Source organism: Watersipora subatra, chromosome 7 (assembly GCF_963576615.1).
Source record: "Watersipora subatra chromosome 7, tzWatSuba1.1, whole genome shotgun sequence".
Taxonomy (NCBI): domain Eukaryota; kingdom Metazoa; phylum Bryozoa; class Gymnolaemata; order Cheilostomatida; family Watersiporidae; genus Watersipora; species Watersipora subatra.
In genome coordinates this window covers 57,992,762-58,013,269 of record NC_088714.1, presented here as the reverse complement: position 1 = coordinate 58,013,269, position 20,508 = coordinate 57,992,762, and the positions used below count along the sequence as shown (strand labels likewise).

The window sequence follows — 20,508 nt, the reverse complement described above, 5'->3', positions numbered from 1 at the left end:
TGCATACAGAACATTGTATACGATATTTTGTTTAACATGCAATATATACAATATATTGGATACAATATTTTATATGGTATACTATATATTATGTCATTTGTAGCAAAAATTGTAAGTCAAGTTGATCGAAATGCATGATTTGACAATACTTATGCACAACCTGTCATATTTAGTTTCATTACGAACAGCTCATATCATACACATCCGATCTTGCCATTAAAATTGATGCCGATGTCTTTGCACTATACATTTGCTTCTAATCTGACCCACTCAAAAGGTGGAAACAACTCTTGCATATGTTAGATTTACAACTTGAAATCTTATAAGAGAAAAATTTTTCGAATATATTTACAATAGATATATGTACAAGAGATTAGACTCCACCCACAGATGTTAAGACTTTTTGATACACCAACTTCCTACTTCCGACTGGAACTGGAAGGTTCTAGAACTGACTAGAACTGGAAGGTTCTAGGACTGACTAGAACTGGAAGGATAGCAAAATCCAACAAAACAGAAAGAAATAACAAACGCAGAAAAATGATAGCCAGGGGTGATACCACTACACGTGAGATGTCTCCAAGTCCTCCTCTATCATGTAATCGTAGCCTTTATCACTCGCGCTTCTCTAGTATGCCTGTTGACCCTCCATCCCAATCAATGTTCCTAAAAATATAAACTAAACTTTAATCGCAACCATTCTGACAGACTGAAAGAGTCCACAACTTGTATAACATAAACAAGCGTGTTGGCGTTCAACGACCTTTACAAACAAAATACTAAAACAAATTGATTTTACAATTTGGAAAGAATATCAATTCAGTGAACTATTATTTTTAAAAATGGTTTTAGAAAAAATGGTTCCAAATATTGCCATCAAAGTCATGAAGGTTTTCATATAGATTTGAATTTTTATTTAAATTTTGTATTGCAATGGAATGCATGCACTATTAGATAATTTAATACACCATGAACATATAGTCTCTGAAATAATATGAGTGTTACATCACATATGGCCATTCTACCAGACTACATGGCAAATAATAGTTATTTGCAACTGGCTTTATACTATAACGAATTCTTTAAACTCCCACATTCAGAAAAGTGTACCTTTGAATAACGTAACAGTTAAAAGGATTTATACTGAGAAATAGATTAAGGGTTTTCACGCTGCTTCCATTACAAAACTGTTAATATTCTAAGAAACTTGCTCGGGTAAAATAAAGGAGCCCAATCAGAATGTGCTATTTTAAACTGCACTTGTACAAATTCATCAGCTGCTAAAACTTTAAAATTTGACAAAGGTATACAACTCTTCAATTAACTTTTGCTGGCTGCAATAGTAAACACCATAGATTGTGATGAAAATCTCAGGCAAAGTGCAGGAAAAGTGAAATTGCAGTACAGACCCTTAAAAAGCCAGCAGTGTCACTTAATACATAGTATCAACTTCATTCTCATGCGCAGTTACAGTACACATGCAACTTAATGTTTTGAGAATTGCGTGTAACCAGCATGCATGGATTGCTGGGCTTCAGGTATTGCGCCATAAAAGTAAATGTGCAGTAACTCACTGTGGGCTATGTGCAGAAGCAGGGTATATGCAGTTAAATGTCTACTGCGCGTTATAAAGTTGTAGTACACTGCAAAATTACTGCATACTGCGCTGCCATGATGCAGTGCAGTACTGATGCGTCACAATACTAGTAATAACTTTCTAAGTGGTTCAATGGCTACGGATTACATCATACACTTAGAAATTGCTAAAATTGGCCAGCTATGGGAAGGAAAGCCATTGAATAGCAAGACCGAAAATACCGAGTGAAAGACCAAATCTATTGCAGCTGTCGCTGTCAAATATTGCAACATTTTTCAGTAAGCGAAACTTGTAATTGCTCAGTTTTCACTCAATGTTATTAAAAGGTAACAGAAAAAATGTTTACTTTGGTAAACTGGAAATATAAAAGAATTCAATGATTGTTTATCTAAGCTTAAACACCTTGAAACCCAGGACTCAGACAATTCGAGGAGTTGTCTTCTCACTTCATCCTATGCACGAGTAAACTCGGTTTTACTTTGTTTTTTTCATACTTCCTGTCTACAAAATTTCGGTCGCTTCCTTTGGTATACGTTTGCAGTGTTGTTCTGAAGTTTGAAGTCGATTGAACCATTAGTTCTTGAGATATTGCCGAAATATGGAGAGCACTTCTAACCAACCGAGAAATGAAACATGGCTGCTGACAGAACATTAGTTTTTAGCGATTTACTGATTGAAATTCTTAGCAATGAAGGATAAAAATTAGACAAAACTAGAAAGCTTCTCAAAAACAAGAGCTTCACACTAAAACGAATTGTTTTTCCATTCATAAAAATTTATACACCATCAGACTCGGTTTACATCAAACATTGTTTATTGAGTTACTTGTAAAACATAATTTCATCGGAAGAGTATGAAAAAACTATTTAATATATTGTATTTCTGGTTTATTTTCATTGAGTTCTACAAGCTTTCAGTTTCAAAATGATATTCAGTTCAGAAGGAATTGTGCTATCTTAAGTACATTCACAGTTGATAAAAATTTGTTCATACTAGTGCTGCATGATATCTTTGCATGTACATTCGATTATTTGGTCTCAAAATATATCGAATATCGAAAAATATCGAACATTGGAGTTGTCTTCTTTCAATATATAGTGTTGGGCTTTAACATGAACGATATGAGAGGATATTGGTTAATATTTGTTGAAAAGCAGGAGTTGTCACCTCGTTACAATAAAGAGAATAGAAAACTCAATTTTTGCAAAATAAAATAAGCCGATATTTCGATAAAATATCGGCTTCGATATTCATATCGACTTGAAAACTGACCAAATATAAAATCATCCACTGAAATATATAGTCATATCGAATTACATCGTGTTATCATGCAGCACTAGTTCATACTGTCTAAGATCAGAGGACCTACTTGTATATACAAGGTCAGGCTTGAAAATGTTAAGCTTTTGCTTTCTTGTATCTGCCTAAGAATAAGCCCTCCTATATGGCCTACCTCAAAAGCATTGCTAGTATGAGCAGCGGGCAATGTATAAAAGTGTACACAGCTCGCCATCAATTATTTTATGTACTTTCACAGTTGATGGTAAGTTGTTAATACTGTCTAGAGTCAGGGACCCGCTTGTATATACAAGGTCTGGCTTGTATATACAAGGTCTGGCTTCAATGTGTAAGCATTGAATATACTGATTGTATATACAAGGTCTGGCTTCAATGTGTAAGCATTGAATATACTGATTGTATATACAAGGTCTGGCTTCAATGTGTAAGCATTGAATATACTGATTGTATATACAAGGTCTGGCTTCAATGTGTAAGCATTGAATATACTGATTGTATATACAAGGTCTGGCTTCAATGTGTAAGCATTATTATAGGAAAGCTGCTAAGTAAAATAATAATTTACAACAAAATAAGGAGATAAGATGTAAACACTTACAACATCGACCCTCCCATTAAATATCTGCCGATGTATGTAACCAACTTGCTTCAAACCACACAGCAAATTCATAACTATGTAATTTACAGAGAGAATGCCTTGTACAATTCTCATCTCGAACTTGAGCCTGGTTCCCATATCGATTGCGAGATTCCAGCAGTAACTTGCGCAGCAAAACGCTTGCGAGGCTAGGCTCGCCGGCGTCTGTTCACATATAAAGCTGCATCGCTAAACATAATCGCGTAATCAAATAAAATGTTCGCTCGCCATGCCGTTTCTATAATGGTGACCTTCACCTGTACAGTGGATTTCGGGAAGGTTTTGCCTGCGGCCTTTTGCAAAATTTGATCAGCGCTTAATTATTGCGTTGCCGCCGGTAACTACCGGCGGTACCCAGCGCATAGGTTCCCATTTTACCGCTAATAGCCTGTGGTGCTGTTGCCGGTGCTTTGCAACGTATATGGGAACCAGGCTTTAATACCAGCATCGTTTGCACCAATATAAAATCAGCTTAGGATACAAGCAATAACATGCACTGACCTTGACCATTTGCTGGTGTTTCTACTTTAACATAGACTGGCTGGGACGGGGCTACTATGACAGTGCCCCACTGCGTTACGTTGCTCGTTACATCTGCAAATCAATGATAGAGTAACATGCCAATTATGGAAGTTGTCACAAAACGTTGTGACAAAGAATGTTTATCTGTTTATCTGCTCTGTTTATCGAGCATACCCAAAGGTTTAAAAGTATTTTATCCACACCCAGACCTTGGTTTGCAAACACGATCTTTTGTGAAAGCGTGTTCAGAAAAGTAATTGTTCAATTCCTGAAACCATTTTTACTGCAGTTTCAACAATTTAATTTCAGGGTTTAAAAATGACTTTCTATGCATAGTTTTAATTATTTTACACCGCAAGCTATATATTAAGCAAATAAAAGAGGATTTACTGAATTTCCCATAAACAATTTATCAAGAAAGTAGACTCAGCTAGTGAATATAATGCTGTATCCATACCAATTTCAACTCTAGCCTTACGCAAATTTGTTGTGTAGTAAAATAGGTGTAAAAATATCTTGTGTTTTAAAAAAAAACATAAAAACAATACACTAACATCTAAAAACTAAAAATAAGAGAGAGATAGTCAGAAGGCAGCTGAGCCACATCTTCAGCCTTCAGGTATCCTAGGCTTATCTCAAAAATGTTGGAGTCACAAACTTTTGTTTGGCATTCAAGTCTCGCATTTTTGTTTAAGCTCTGACTTGTTCAAGAACTGAGACGTTTGAAATACAATGTTGGACAGCATTAGATAGTACTTAGCTAGCATTTCCAGTAGAATTTTAATATTTGATAATTTACAAAATCAGAGTTGCCTGTCCTACAGAAGAATGTGTAGTTACAATGGTCTCTATAGGTCAAAGGGTGCCAACACAATTTGCCTTCTCGATTTATAAGCTCACAGACAGCCTGTTAGATGAGATGACCAGTTTTTATAATGACAAGCATTTAGGTTGCTTCTCTTATCCATGCAAAACTGTTTCGCACAGAATTTATTTGTCTAATGACTAATACTACACTAGAAGTTTGTTTGTTAGGTTTAGAAATCTAGCCTTTAGTTAAAAAGGGAGAAACAGCAATGAATTGACTTTTCGCTTCATTTATGTTTTTCCCTTGTATATAGACATAATGACGGCAAAGGAGCATGAAATTAATGAAACTAATTTTAGTGCTTTCAAAGCGATTTAAATAAACATTGAATTCCTATAAAATAAATACATGCTGACCATTTTAAAATTAATCTAGGAGTTTCTGGCTATTCCTCTGAGCAGATGCCTTGTGTACTGTATGTAATCCAATATTAAGCATTACAAATTAATATTCTATTAATATTGTTATATCAATACAAATAATTGTTATTAGTGACTTAAGTATTATCTAGTTTTTATAAGAACTTGCTTCAATCGCCTTTAAATGAACTTGCATAAAATGTTAGCAAATTACATCAAAAAAGTACCGCTGTTTCCAACCTTTGCGATATCTTTTGACGCTTGAAGCTATCGGACTGCCAGGATGTTTCAAGATTAAAATCGACAAAACTTGATTGCGGTTAAAAAGCTCAGATCAAACAAAAGTGCAATTATGACGTCTATAGTTGGAAAGACACCGACAGAATAGAGACACGTAATGCTGTAACTTGAACGCAATAGCCGATATCAACCATTACAATGATAGCAACTAGTGATACCATTTCGCACATATTTTTCTTCTGAGCGTTTTAACAGCGATTAAGCTTTGTCACTGTCAATCTTAAAAACTCCTGGCAGTCAGATCACCCCAAACATCAAAAACAATCGCAAGTAATATAAGAATACCAATACTTTCTACAAAAAATTTTATACAAGCTCATCTTTAATGCCAAAGAACTTTGAGCCCAAGAAAATTACAGATTATGCCAACTGATCCTTCCGGCAGCAAAAGATTCATTAGAACAGCACAGCAAACACAGGTTAGCTAAAACAATTGACAATTCTATTCCGGATGTCATGTCTGTAAAAAGTGATAATGTAGATCCTGTGTTGTCAGCATCATACCTGCTGCACCCTCCAAGTTGAGGATTTGTCGGTAGCCACCGTGAGCAAGAACTCGAAGGAGAGTCTGAGCTGTCCTGCTGAGCGTGTCCATCTGCTCAAGAGGTATATGTACATGTGCTCTGCCACCACCCAGCTCACACGGGTCAAGGATACCGATGCTGCACGGGAGGAAGATTCCAGATGAAAGAAGTTCAAGAACTCTCCTAGAATAATATGAGATGGGACTATATATGGTGGAATATATACATGTATATGGACTACAAATGACATACATCCTATGGTGACAGACTTGATCATGTTATTACAGACCTGAATTTCAGTTAAGATGTGACAACTCTGTAAGTCATTGATTAGACTGGCATGCAATTACTTATAGAATCTTAGCCAGTTTATTTGTGTAAAACTTAAACTAATTTTAATAAAACAATTTACAAAAATTTATGAATTAGGTCAACACTCCAGCCAGTCAAATAAAAACTGACCAAAATTCTTAAAACCTGAAATTCATCAAAAATAAACTTTAAGATTTGTGCTTATATCAGTATTCATGGAATAAGCGAATATTCTCAATGTAATAGGTACTCCCTTTGTAATTTTGTGACATGTTTTTTGTTTGTTTTATTTCATAGAAAAAAAGTGCAGAACAGTGAAAAATAGAAAGAAGTAGGTGCAACGATGACCTACATGCGCAGTAGCATAGCTAGTCACGACGCTGGGTGCAGGTTAGTTAATTTACTTAGATGAAAAAATACATAACGACTATTTGAGTGAATCAAGGAGGTATTGCTGGGGACTTTATTTGAAGTGATTAAAATTGCGCATTTGTCTGAGGTTAGTTGACAGAGTTTCCTACTGCCGACACCTGAAACATGACCATTGCAAAGCAAAATATTACAACTGTCCTATTAATGATAATTTATAGCAAAACTAAACACTCATATTGTTATACTTACGTCAATAAAAGCTCTAGTGAAAAATACGGGCAAAATATTTACGGTTTTACGCTATTACAATAAAGTACGAAATCATACTTCAGTACTTGATGCAGTTGTCAGTCTGTAAAACACTCAGGTGTTGCAATACAATACTAAAAATGTGATAATGAGATAAAGACAGCCTATGCTAAAACTCTATAAAATAAGCTGTTAAAAAAATTATTGACAAACACAAAAAGACAATCTTATTAATGTTTTTCAAATCCCTTATTAGCTTTTACCTATGACAAATTTGTCAAAAATAGAATAACACGCAATCGTCTACAGGCAATACAGTAAATTTGCTACGATAAAGCCTAATCCTCCATGAAGGACAATAACTCCGAATTGCAAAAAAAAAATTAAAACTGAGATATGATGAACTTCAATTTAACATACATTCGATGTTAGAAGAAAATTCTTTAGCATCATTGAGATGATATGCATTAACTTTACATGATACTACTGTAAAAACTCGTAAATGAAAGTTCTTAAAAACTGCATTAAAGGTTTACTTGCAACAAAACTCGCATTACAGTTATTTGGTATCAAGAGGTTCACCATGTCTTACTCTGTGGTGTTGTAGGTGCCAAATATGTGGAAATGTGATTACAAGCTCTTAAAAGCTAAAAAACGAACATATCTCCAACATATATATCCAAGCGATAGTATTCATGGAGCAGATTCTCAGTAGACAGGTGCTAACAGATGCTTGTTCTTCAGACAAGTCGACATTCACTTTATTAACACAATGCAGCACAGCAAGTTCTCTGCATCCAAATATAATGGCTACTCTCACCTAAAGGATCTGTTGATTGGAAGGGGAGTGCGAGTAGGGTTACTCATGATGGCATGATGAGCAAGCAGGTCTATCAGCCAGGGAGAGAGACAATTCAGACCGGAGTACCTCTGTCTCAGGTCCTTGATGAGACGCACCAACACTTTGATGCTGAAGATAAGAATGATTGGCAACATCAAATACAGCAAACAGTAACCCATTAAACGTTGGATACACCATATACTTCATGTTAACACTGTTACAATTCACATGTTTGAACTTGTTTACTTGACCAACTACATAATTTGTAATATTAAACATTACAAATTAATATTCTATTAATATTATATTAACAGAGACAGTTGTAAGTAACTTGTAAGGTCAGGTATTATCTAAATTTGCAGAACTTGTTTCAATCACTTTGGTGATGAATTTGTAAAAATTTTTAGCAGATTTCATCGGAAAGTATCAGCGTTTTTTTGTCACTTGCGATTGTTTTTGACGTTTGAAATGATTTATCTAACCGCCAGGATGCTTGAAGGTTGACTTGCAACAAAATTTACATTACAGTTATTTGGTATTAAAAAGTTCACCATGCCTTACTCTGCTGTGTTGTAGGTGCAAAATATCTGGAAATGTGATTACAAGCTCTTAAAAGCTCAAAAACAAACAGTCAAAAAAACTGCTGTAGGTTGGAATCCCTTATTTTGATGACGTATTCAACTCGACGTGGTTGCTTTGACACGCGATGTTATCTTGTGAAATGAAAGGCTCAATATAGAACATCTCGTAGCACTAGTTCATGACAAACACTTGAGGTTCTACTGGAAAGCCCTTAGCAAATATACGTGTAGATGCTCGCAAATTTACAGTTTCATTTCAGCTTCGTCTAATCATCTAGTCATAATCTGATCATGTGCCCCAAATTTCCTGCCAAATGACTCGAACAAATTTTGCAACATTTTTCCACTGTCACAGGTAACCAACAGGCTCCTCATGTGTATCAGAGGGTGATATGCACCCCCTCGAGCTAAGGTTAAAAAATTAAACGGATTTTTAGGCTAGGTTTTGATATATCAGTGCTCAAAGTGACGACATTACAGTGTACCCTCAAGATACGATTACCCTGATATACGATTTTATCACCTTACGAAGTCGAATATTGTGAGATCTTCACCTCGCTATACGAATTTTATTTCACCATACGATTTAAAAAAAAGTTTCGCCCGTGTTAAAATTTGGCGATCGGTGTGCTCATAACGCATGTTGAAATAAAAGACACCGAAATATGGTTTGCCGAATACATTTTCAGAAGGTTTAGAAGAGACACGATGATCAACTTCTCTCACGGCATCATTCCGTGTAGAAAATTTCGTGTGAAATTCACAAGAGAGAGCAAATATTCATTTGTAGTGTTATAATATATTTTACTATAAACTTTTAGTCAGCATACGTATACAACTACAAGTATTTATATTTTATTTGTTAGCTATTGAATCTGAGACCGATACAAACGTTACAAAGCGAAGGAAAAATGATTTCTATGTCAACAAAGTAGGACTTCGTAAATGAGAAGCAGGCACACATATTATTAACATTGTCAAGGAATATGATCGTAGCCAATCTGCATTTGCAATTATTATCAAAACAAGAACTCCATTAAAGCAAGCACAGAAAGGAGCTTACGACTGAAGATTCGAAGGAGTTAGAAGGCCATGCACGCGACCAGCATTCTAAATGAGCAAACATTTAGCAAGGACCAGGAAGTAGAAGATACTGCAAACCCCACATCGGCAGAAATATTTCAAGTGATTAATTTACTTATGTGGACTGGTATATTAAAACAATGCATGTATAATATTTAATCTCTTGTGTGACATGTTTTTCATATGTTATTTATTTTATTTGTTCCCTTCTGATTTTATGTTTTATTTCCTTGTTTAACCATGTCTTTGCAGGTGGGCTTGTTATTTCCTACGTGAATACAATTCATCGTATGTATGTAACTCATATAACCAACTACTCAAGATAGTTGACGCATCCACTTTACTTTCTTTAACTTGTTAAAGCCCTGTCCTCCACGGTATAAATGCGTACAAACCTTGTACGTACGGTTACATTGATTCTTGTGCACATTTCATACAAGAAGAAATACTGTAGCACCTTCTCTGGATCCTTCTACAAGAGTTAGCTAGCTAGCAGTGTTTTTTCTTTTAAACTAGAAGATAAATTGGACAGGACTAGACAACTTCTTTTAGCCTGCTAAAAATTCCATTTCATTACGTATTAAATTAATCTTCAAGTGTACAGCAACATAATTAGCATTGATACGTTTTTGCCTCCGCTCTGCTTCATTTGCTATATGTACCAGCTAGAGTCAAGTTACTCCAAAGGTATGTACGTCCTGTATAAGAAATAAAATTTCATTTTTCTTGTCGGTAGCCATTAAATGGTCAGGTGTGTGAGAGGCCGCTCAAGATAACTGAATCGCTCGGCCTTTCTTATTAATTCTGGTTAAAAAAAATTTTCAACCAGACACGCTAAATTTTATAATCAAAGTGAAGACAGAAACTTATAAATGATAAAACTTCGTGTTAAACAGTTGAAATTCAGTAAAATAGTTCAAAATACATACTAAAACTCAGTTTAAAGTGTAAGTTTTGCAAGCCAAACTTATTCGAAGTGAGTTCAATGTTTATTTTATGCATACATTTTGAAGGTAAGAACTTCTTACCGTACGATCTGCATTTGGTAAACAGGTTAATCGTAATTTTGCATTTTACAGTATTGCTGATTATAATCACTAGGTGCATTTAATACAATGCAGCTACTGCATGTAACTGTAGTTACTAAAGTGAACATACTATTTTGTATGTACAGCATTTTAATAAAATTTTGGACGATTTTTACCTTCTTTTTTTTTCATTGTATAATTACAATGGTTTTTATACCCGGACATACGATTTTTTCACCATACGATGCCAACCTTGGAACGGATTAACATCGTATCTCGAGGGTGCACTGTACAATGATGATGAAATGACGCGTAAGGACAATAGACTTGGTTTTATTGAATGCGTGAAGTATATTTGTGAATGTTTTTCAACAAATGAGGTTGCGTGAAAGTGTAAACAGAAGCCATCTTGTTCAACTACGTCGCATTTGAGCCGTTTTGAGAGGGATTTCAACCTACGGCCGTTTTCATGATGGCTCCGATTAACTGTTCGTTTTTGAGTGTTTAATCACATTTCCACATATTTTGAACCTACAACACAACAGAGTAAGACATGCTGAACCTTTTCATACCACATAACTGTAATGTGAATTTTGTTGCAAGTCAACCTTTAAAGATCAAAATCGACCAAACTTGATCGCGGTTAAAAACGCTCAGATCAAGCGAAAATGCAATTATGACCTCTTTTATAAGCATCCATTGTGATCCATTATAGGCATGAACTACTGCATTTCTGTTCCCTTGAGTTAAGATAATTGTTTAATCAATTGGACAATACAATATTACTTAATAAATAAAAAGACAAACCTCCATTTATGATCACCTCTGTATACAAATGCTTTTGTACAATTTCATCAAATATTTGGCTACACATTATAAGTGATTCCCATCATAGGACATTCAGAATTTCTCCAGGTATGACAGTTTCATATATTACAGTGAAAAGTGAAATATGTAAACTAGGTTAGTGTAAACTTCACCTTGTCTGAGCTCAAACAAGAGAAACCTCTTTTTATTATTACTTTCTTTTACTAACATTGTTGGATTCAAAATAAATTCATATATCACAGTAATGTTTCAATTCTCAAGTAGCCAGATATCCAGGATGTGATGATTTTCTCTTGTACTTACCAAAAAATGCACTCAACAATTGTATTGTGTATTCTTTAAATCTTTTGGCAAAAGAGATAAGATCTATTTATATCTAAGCTTAGTAAGTTTCAAGACTTCCTCGCATAAATTTTTGTTCTTGCGTTTATTACACAGCATGGCAATACCATTCAATATATTTTTGTCTCACTACATATGCAAAACATTTTTGTATTATAATGATTGCGGGCTGCCCAATAACAGTACACATGTATTTATCAGTTCAATTTTTGTCGAATATAATTACATTTTTCTATCGTTTTTCACCTATTTTTATACAAGCTTTTGCTTTAATACTATATGCGATTTTGTATGTATAAACATATGTTTCATATCGTTTTTTGCTGTTTTTTTGCAAAAACATTGCTCTGTGTTCTTAGATGAATACTTGTTCCAGCATATGATTTTGTTCTTAGCATGTGAAGGAGATCTCAGATCAAAATAACTCTGCATGTAGGGGTTTGAGTGTATCAAATTTGAGTTCTCACTTGTCTGTAGAACATTTTACAAGTTCTACAGACAAGTGAGGATAATAGAACATTAAAATGTTACAGTTAAAATGAAAAAGATCAAAGCTAAAGAAGGCAACCCCTAGATGTTATACATCTTGGTGTTGTTTTTTAAGAATGGCCATAGTGAACTTTAGTATTGGAAAACAGCACTTTACCTGACGTGGGCTGCATTCTCCTCACACCATCGAACATGTCGTATGGCTGCTAGGTGGTCAGCCATCAGTTTAGCTGGCACTGTGAAGAAATAAAAACTAGCGGTGATCAGACACTTCGGTTGAAAATGTGTAAAACTTTGTGTAAAATTGAAAATTTTTATTTAATTGATTGCTAGAAATGGCTGCATTAGGCGAATTGCTAACGAAGGGCTACATACCATGATCTGCTAGCAATGGGCTACATATCATGAGCTGCTAGCAAGAGGCTATGAACTGCTAGTAAGAAGATACATCATGTAAATTGCTAGCAGGGAGGCGCATACAATGTTCAGCTACAAAGATACGCAGCTACATACAGTGGAGATCGGGTTCCAGTTTCTTAATGTTGATGGGAATGGTGGAGATAAGACACTTGACAGTAGCATCACCAGTAACAACATCAAAGCCCTTCTCCTGTTGGACAAGAGACATGGCCTCCTTTGGGCTGTGCGTCTTGAGGTCAGTAATGACCCTCTGACCGAGAGCATTCACAGCTTCTCCTGTGTCACATACGAAGTTATTCATTCTGAAATTTGCTAAGGTTAAAACAGTCTATGACGCAGCACAGTAAACAGTGGAGTACCAGTGACTGAGTCTAGGCATTTACTCAGTCACTGGTACTCCAGTAACTGAGTAAATGCATTAGTAACTGGCATAATGGCTATCAACTCGACTAACTGATAAACATTGTTACAGGAACATGCATTAGTACTTACTGCAGGATAATTTCTAGATTGGAGGCTTTTACAGAACCTTTTTAAGTAGCAAAAAATCAGCCACAAAACAACAAATTATGCTACAGTAAACATCCGCTACAGTAAACATCCGCTACAGTAAACATCCGCTACAGTAAACATCTGTTACAGTAAACATCTGCTACAGTAAACATCTGTTACAGTAAACATCCGCTACAGTAAACATCCGCTACAGTAAACATCCGCTACAATTAACATCCGCTACAGTAAACATCCGCTACAGTAAACATCCGCTACAGCAAACATCCGCTATAGTAAACATCCGCTACAGTTAACATCCGCTACAGTAAACATCCGCTACAGTAAACATCCGCTACAGTAAACATCCACTATAGTAAACATCCGCACAGTAAACATCCGCTACAGTAAACATCTGCTACAGTAAGCTGATGCTATAGCAAACATCTGCTAGCGTAAACATCTGCTACAGTAAACATCTGCTACAATAAACATCTGTTACAGTAAACATCTGTTACAGTAAACATCCGCTACAGTAAACATCCGCTACAGTAAACATCCGCTACAGTAAACATCCGCTACAGTAAACATCCGCTACAGTAAACATCCGCTACAGTAAACATCCGCTACAGTAAACATCCGCTACAGTAAACATCCGCTACAGCAAACATCCGCTACAGTAAACATCCGCTAAATTAAACATCTGCTAAAGTAAACATTTGTTACAGTAAACATCTGTCACAGTAAACATCTGCTACAGTAAACATCTGCTACAGTAAACATCTGCTACAATAAACATCTGCTACAATAATCATCTGTTACAGTAAACATCTGCTGCAGTAAACATGCTACAGTAAACATACGCTACAGTAAACATCTGTTACAGTAAACATCTGCTGCAGTAAACATGCTACAGTAAACATCCGCTACAGTAATTATCGACTACAGTAAACATCCGCTAAATTAAACATCTGCTAAAGTAAACATTCGTTACAGTAAACACCTGTTACAGTAAACATCTGCTACAGTAAACATCTGCTACAGTAAACATCTGCTACAGTAAACAACCTACAGTAAACATCCTACAGTAAACATCTGCAATCTCAGTTTACGTAAATTCCACTGAACGTAAGAAGTTCATGTGAAGGTTTTTGCATGGTATTAAGTAAGATATTGCATATAAGGTAAAGCACCAAGTTGGGGCAGGTTTCTGAATTCGATTTGAATAATGAGAGCATCATCGTTAGCCTTAAAATTATAGTCTTTTCTCCTGCCACATTTAGGATAAAAAAACTTATTGTATATTTTTTTTACTTCATTTTAGATATATACAATATTTTCTCTGTTTTTAATTGCAACATAGACCTTGCTGTGAAGAGGAGAAATCAATCAAAATTGACATTGAGCGTGCGCGCTTGCCTAACTTGACATAAAATTCCAGTAATCAGGGACCCTAGACCCAGAGCAAATAATAAGAAAAACGGGAAAAAATGTTGAGACAAACCAATAATACCAGTTATTGCACAGTCATTAAATTAAGATTGTTTGTCTTTTTTTTGAAAAGCCAAATGAGTATGGGAAGACCATGGAACGAATTATGCTATTTGCATGTATTTGAAGCTTTGGATAATGTAAATGTTTTTAGAAAAAATTATTTATGTTATTATTTATTTATTTTAAGACTGAAAAAGGAAGGAATGACACACTGTTTAGTATTATTCGAGCAATGTAAAACCAAACCATGTGAAAGAGAACAATGTGCACATGTACTAACTTACAAAATGGCCATGTTGCAAAACCTTCGGTACCACGTTTGAACATACTTCAAGACAGACATTTCTCCAATTTTGTGTTATATCTTAAAATCTTAATCTAGACGTGATTGTAAGTTGAAGCCTGGCTGTAGCACAATATCTTCTTCTATATGATTATAGGCAGCAGCTACTTTACAGCATTGGAACTTCTAGAGATCAATGTTTGAGTTTGGTGTAAACCAAACAAACCCACCTAACTTTTTAAGTTAATGATTGTAGAAAAACTGTGGCATTATTGGTCTGCATCAACAACTCTTTTCTTTTTAACACTTTTACTTGGTTTAGGACCATGATTACAACAATTTTACAACAAGTTAAGGGGAGCGCACACCTTCAATTCCAATCGACTTTGCACATTTTTTTACACAAAAGGATCAGAGCTGCAAAAAAATTGTGTGTCTAAAATGAAATAACATGAAAAGAGGTACTTGCTACAGTAAGAACAGTAAGAACAGTGCCTGCCTGACCATGTCCGAAGCTTCGTTTTAATGTAAACCAAACATGAAAAACATTCTAACATATACATTTTATGTTTGAGTACGTCGTCGAAATAAAAAGATTCCAATCTACAGCAGTTTTGTGATGGCGGCGATTAACTGTTCATTTTTGAGCTTTTAAGAGCCTGTAATCACATTTCCACATATTTTGCACCTACAACACAGCAGAGTAAGACATGGTGAATCTTTTGATACCAAATAACTGTAATGTGAATTTTGTTGCAAGTAAACCTTTAAAGATTTCCCATGTCACACATTTTTCATACTTATTCTATCCATCTTGCCACAAATGTTGATGCAAGTAACTCAATTCTAGTTAATAACTCACTAACTTCAAAGTCGCATGAAAAATATAGAAGATGAACGCAAAGTAATGTGCGTTACAATTTGACGAGTGTGAGATCCTTGGAATTAACAGAATTGTACACTTAAGTAACTAAGTCTACAATTCGGTACACTTGAATGACTAGGGTAGCCTTGTGCGGAATAGACAGAGCTAATAGAGTTACTAAGAATAAAAAAGAGCATACTAGTGGGCAAGGTACGAAGTATGATGACAACATCAGCTATGTTTGTGCCAGTGATCATAGTGCCCTTCTTAAAACTGCCAACTGGACGCGCCTCCTCCACGACAGCTGCCTCAAAAGTTGCCGGTGCTACCACAAGGGCATCGATCACTGTCTGAAGTTTGGTGACAAGTGCAGTTATGGTTGCCTGTTCAGTAGAGTTGGGTGTGAGATCCTGGTTTCTTTTCACAAGTGCCTATCAAAATCATCAGTCATCTGTCTACGCGGATCTCACATGAAGCGTATACATTTGGTGAATGGTTCAAATAATGTTTTTAAAGCCATGCACTGAGTTAAGCACCTGGTGCAATGACAATGTATAGTAGAACCAAGGGATATGAAGCCCTAGAGATGGTTTTTTGCAGTTTGCAATGCAGAATACGATGTTTTCCCGGCCACTATTCACGGTTCTTCCCCGGCTTTATGATATGTTCAAAAGGTTTGGTTTACTAAGATGCCGACACAGCATTGGCCAAAATCTACCAATAATACCAGAGAAAAAGATCGGGGATGTTATCTATTGTTTACGACCAGCTAAGCCAAGAATTAGTCTAGGGTTGCATCATGATTATCTCGTCTAGTGCGAGTGATTAAGTTATCATAATTCAAAGAAATAGGAAGACAGGACAAATGTCATTAGCAGAAGGGACGCTATTGGCTGGTTTGAAATTGAAAATCTTGCTATATTTATTGCACAAAAACACCCAGAAAAAATCTCACATATCATTTTATGAACATCATTAATTACAGGTGCATTGGTAAATTTTGAAATATTTTGATGACCAATCAGAAACAGGTTGCTTCGCATAGGCATTTTTCCAAAAGAGAAGCGTCAGAAAATATTGATGTAGAGAGGCCCGACCATATAGCGAGTTTACATTACGATGTTAATGTAATGCTAAGGCTTACAAAAAGTGAGCAAATATCCTTCGTTTTTTTGTGATGTAATTTTTATCGTTGTCGGCCATCTTTATAGACAATTTTATCATTAAAAGCACGAAACTTTTGCAATGAATTTTTTAAACAATGCTTTTGTTTGCAATTTTTATATTATAGTATCAAAACAACACCAAAAAGTACTATTAAATAAAAGAATAACAATCATTTTCTGCAAATATGGCGGCTTTTTCGTGAACAAGCGCATGTGCAAATGGCTTAATGACGTCACAAAAAATGATGGATTGTACATGTTTAATTCAGTAGCCAATAATGTATATGCAAAAGTTACATGTTGATACGATAAAGGTGAGAGACGAATGGGTATACCTCACTGAGTGATTTATCATCAGGCTTCTCAGTGACACGAGGGAATGACGACTCACAGTGTGCCATGTCAAACGGTACATGTGGCTGGAATTGTCTCCTGTATAATTGATACATATTCCTTATTACGAACTCTCACAGCATTTCCCTAGGTCTCAAGCTAAAGGAAAAAGCAGCTGCTTAAACAGTTTTTACTCATTCTCCAGTTCAACCAGATATCAAGTTGGAGTGACATGAAATACTCACAAACCTTACACTGTAATAACTTTTTCATATTTGGCTTTACAACAAAACAACTTCTGATTTGATAACCTCGGGTTGCACACTGCGATAATATATTCATATGCTGTCTACTTTGTATTTTTACTGCTGCCTATGCAATATTTCATCTGCTTCTAACTTGTTACTCTACACTTCATACTGCATGCTTACAGGAAGTACTGCAAACATAATTTGTCATAAGTGGCAAAAAATTGGCTGTTTGAATATTTCAAAATCAGTTAAAAATAGAAAACTTCTCAAGTATTGTTGTAATATTTTGATATTACATATTTTGATACTTATATAGATTTTATCAAGAAACCGATATTTTTCTATCATTTGCGATTGTTTATGATGTTTGAGGTAATGTGACTGCCAGGATGTTTCAAGATAAGAACTGGAAAAACTTGAATTCGCAAAGATCAAGCATTTGATCAAAGTTCGATTATGACATAATATAGTTGTAGAGAAACCGACAGAATATAGACGCCAAACGCAACAACTTGAACGCACTAGCCGATATCAACTATAGCGTAATGGCAACTAGTAACATTATTTTGCACACATTTCTTTTCCCCGAGCGTTTCAACCGCTCTGAGCGTTTCAACCGCGATCACGCTTCCTTAATTTTAATCTTTCAACATCCTGGCAGTCACATCACCTCAAACATCACAAACAATTGCAAATGATAGAAAAATCTTGATACTTTCTGATAAAATCTATTTAAATTTTGTTCAAGTTTATATTTAAATTGCTCTTTCTATCAGATTAGTCTATACTGTGAGAGGAAAACTCCTAATTGAGGTTTTGGAAATAAGAAAATCGAAAGCTATCTCTAGAAACGCTATTTCAAACTCTGAAATGGTTTTTAGCTCTCCTTGACTAAAATAATTGGTCATGACCAGGTGAACTGGAGTGTCTACTATGTGAATAGCAATGGGGAGTCAATTTCTAAAAAGGCCATTGGTAGCGACAACAAGGCCTCTGACGCTAAATTGTTCTCGCAGTGGCAAAATTATTTTCGCACTAGCAGGTAAAACTCTTGACTTAAGTTTAGTGAGAAAAATTTGACACATCACAATGAAATGTCTATTGCTGCTACTGACAGCTTCACAATGAATGCTCCATCAGCACGACTAACTGGTTAGTTCCTTGCATTAGTTTTTCCAAAGATTCAATAACAAAACACCTTTCATCCGGAATAAGCAAATTAAAACCTTCATAAAATGTATTCTAGACTCGTTGAACTCGGCAAAGATAAGTTGCAGACAACTTATCCCATTATAAAGTCATGATAAAAATAATCTCGTCTGGTCTTGGTCTTCACAGCAAGTGGAATTTGTGGTTTGCATTCAAAACTAGACATTATAAATCAAATTAACAGTTGCTAAATTTATATTTTATTTTAACTGAAGTTTCAACTTTCATAATAAAAATCTAAGTTTAAAAAATTTAAATATATTTGTGTGTTTTTGATCAGTCTAAAAGATTAAGACCACCACATATGTATTTTAATACAAAGCCATATCAGAATATAATACAGCTCTAAAATTATTTATTAAATTTGCTTACATTTATTTAACAAGATAGCACATTTTCAACACGAGTTATTTAGTAAAAATGAGCTCAATGAGTTAACTTATTTTCATAGATGTTAGCAAAACTATAAATGGTAATTATTTTACAATTACAAAAACTGTACACTCAGTGCTCAAAAATATCAAATGAATTAACTGGATATTAACCTTAGAATATCTTTGAAAATGTGTAATAACCTTGTGAAAAATTAGTGTTACAAAACGGTATTAACATCATTATATTCAGTAGTTTAGGCACACATTATACATGCATTTAACGTTTGATGAATGTCTTTTAGTCTGCTTATTGAAGTTAAGAAGATGCTCACCTGAGAGATGGTCGACAACCGCCCCTCATGGGCATCCTTGCCCGTCCTCTATAGCAAAAATGTATGTTATAGCAACATTTCTATGGACTGATAAACAGGCTCTATTCTATCACAACCAAACAAGTTGTATAAAGTATATTAATCTACATTCAAAGCTGTCAATGGAATTACAATGAAGTTATCGCTATTTGGCCATAAAAATACTCTTTCACTATATTCTTACCAACAAATATGCATAACTAAAATGCAAGAAATAAACAATTTACAAGCATACCTGCCAACTCTCACGCATTGGGCGTGAGACTCACGCAATCACCCCAAAGAAAAAATGAAAATGCGTGAGATTTTTGCCCCAATTTCCACAATTTTATATATACTATCATTGATACATCAATTGCCCCAAAACCAAATCTCACGCATTGCCCCACTCTTGGGTTGGCGGGTCTCTTTACAAGCGAATGAAATTTGTAGGATGATTTACCTGCAAAATTAGAATATGCTATATTGTATAAAATCAAACTAGTTTAATCAGAAAACAATGTTTTGTCATTCAAGATTAGATAAACATAACGCGTGACCAAAAATTTATCAAAAGTGGTGCTTGAATTTTTGAGGCATTTTCTGAGAAAAATGACTGAACAAATTTGTTAGCAGTTGTAGCTAAAAACGCATGTAAAAATTTACCTAGTCATTGAACTAGATGAATTACGTAAATAGATGTAATCTATCGTGCTACACGGAATAAGCCAAAAACTAGCAACAAATTACAATCGGCTGCGACACTTTCTTTCCTATTAGAATAGAGAAGCGCGGTTACAGCGGTCACTTGCCGCAAATACGTGATTCGATTGAAAGACCTTTTGCGTACAATTAAAAATAATAATTGTAAAACAAACCATTGATTTTAAAAATTACAAAACCATTTTTTATCAAACACTTAAATGATTATAACGCTTTTTGTGACTGGCAATTGTTCATGACTTGTTCAGGTTGACTTGCAACAAAATTCACATGACAGTTATTTGGTATCAAAAGATTTACCATGTCTTACTCTGTGTAAC

General features: G+C 35.1%; 1 protein-coding gene across 1 annotated transcript; it reads right to left on the bottom strand.

The window, feature by feature from the left end:
* Window positions 1-326: 326 nt before the first annotated feature.
* On the bottom strand, window positions 327-20,259 carry LOC137399700 (interleukin enhancer-binding factor 2 homolog). The gene is made up of 10 exons (XM_068085900.1): window positions 20,132-20,259; window positions 19,448-19,495; window positions 17,284-17,380; window positions 15,982-16,213; window positions 12,745-12,927; window positions 12,389-12,467; window positions 7,860-8,009; window positions 6,087-6,289; window positions 4,035-4,127; window positions 327-666 (listed from the first exon to the last, which is right to left on the bottom strand). The coding sequence occupies exons 1-10, from the start codon at window positions 20,137-20,139 to the stop codon at window positions 629-631; spliced, it is 1,131 nt and encodes a 376-aa protein (XP_067942001.1). The 5' UTR covers window positions 20,140-20,259; the 3' UTR covers window positions 327-628.
* Between the last annotated feature and the right edge of the window lie 249 nt (window positions 20,260-20,508).

Excerpts from the sequence above, each read along its gene's own strand:
- LOC137399700 (XM_068085900.1), bottom strand. Across the intron at positions 8,010-12,388 it reads GAGAATGCAGCCCACGTCAG|CATCAAAGTGTTGGTGCGTC; the intron begins GTAAAGTGCTGT and ends TCTTATCTTCAG. Across the intron at positions 667-4,034 it reads AACACCAGCAAATGGTCAAG|GAACATTGATTGGGATGGAG; the intron begins GTCAGTGCATGT and ends TTATATTTTTAG.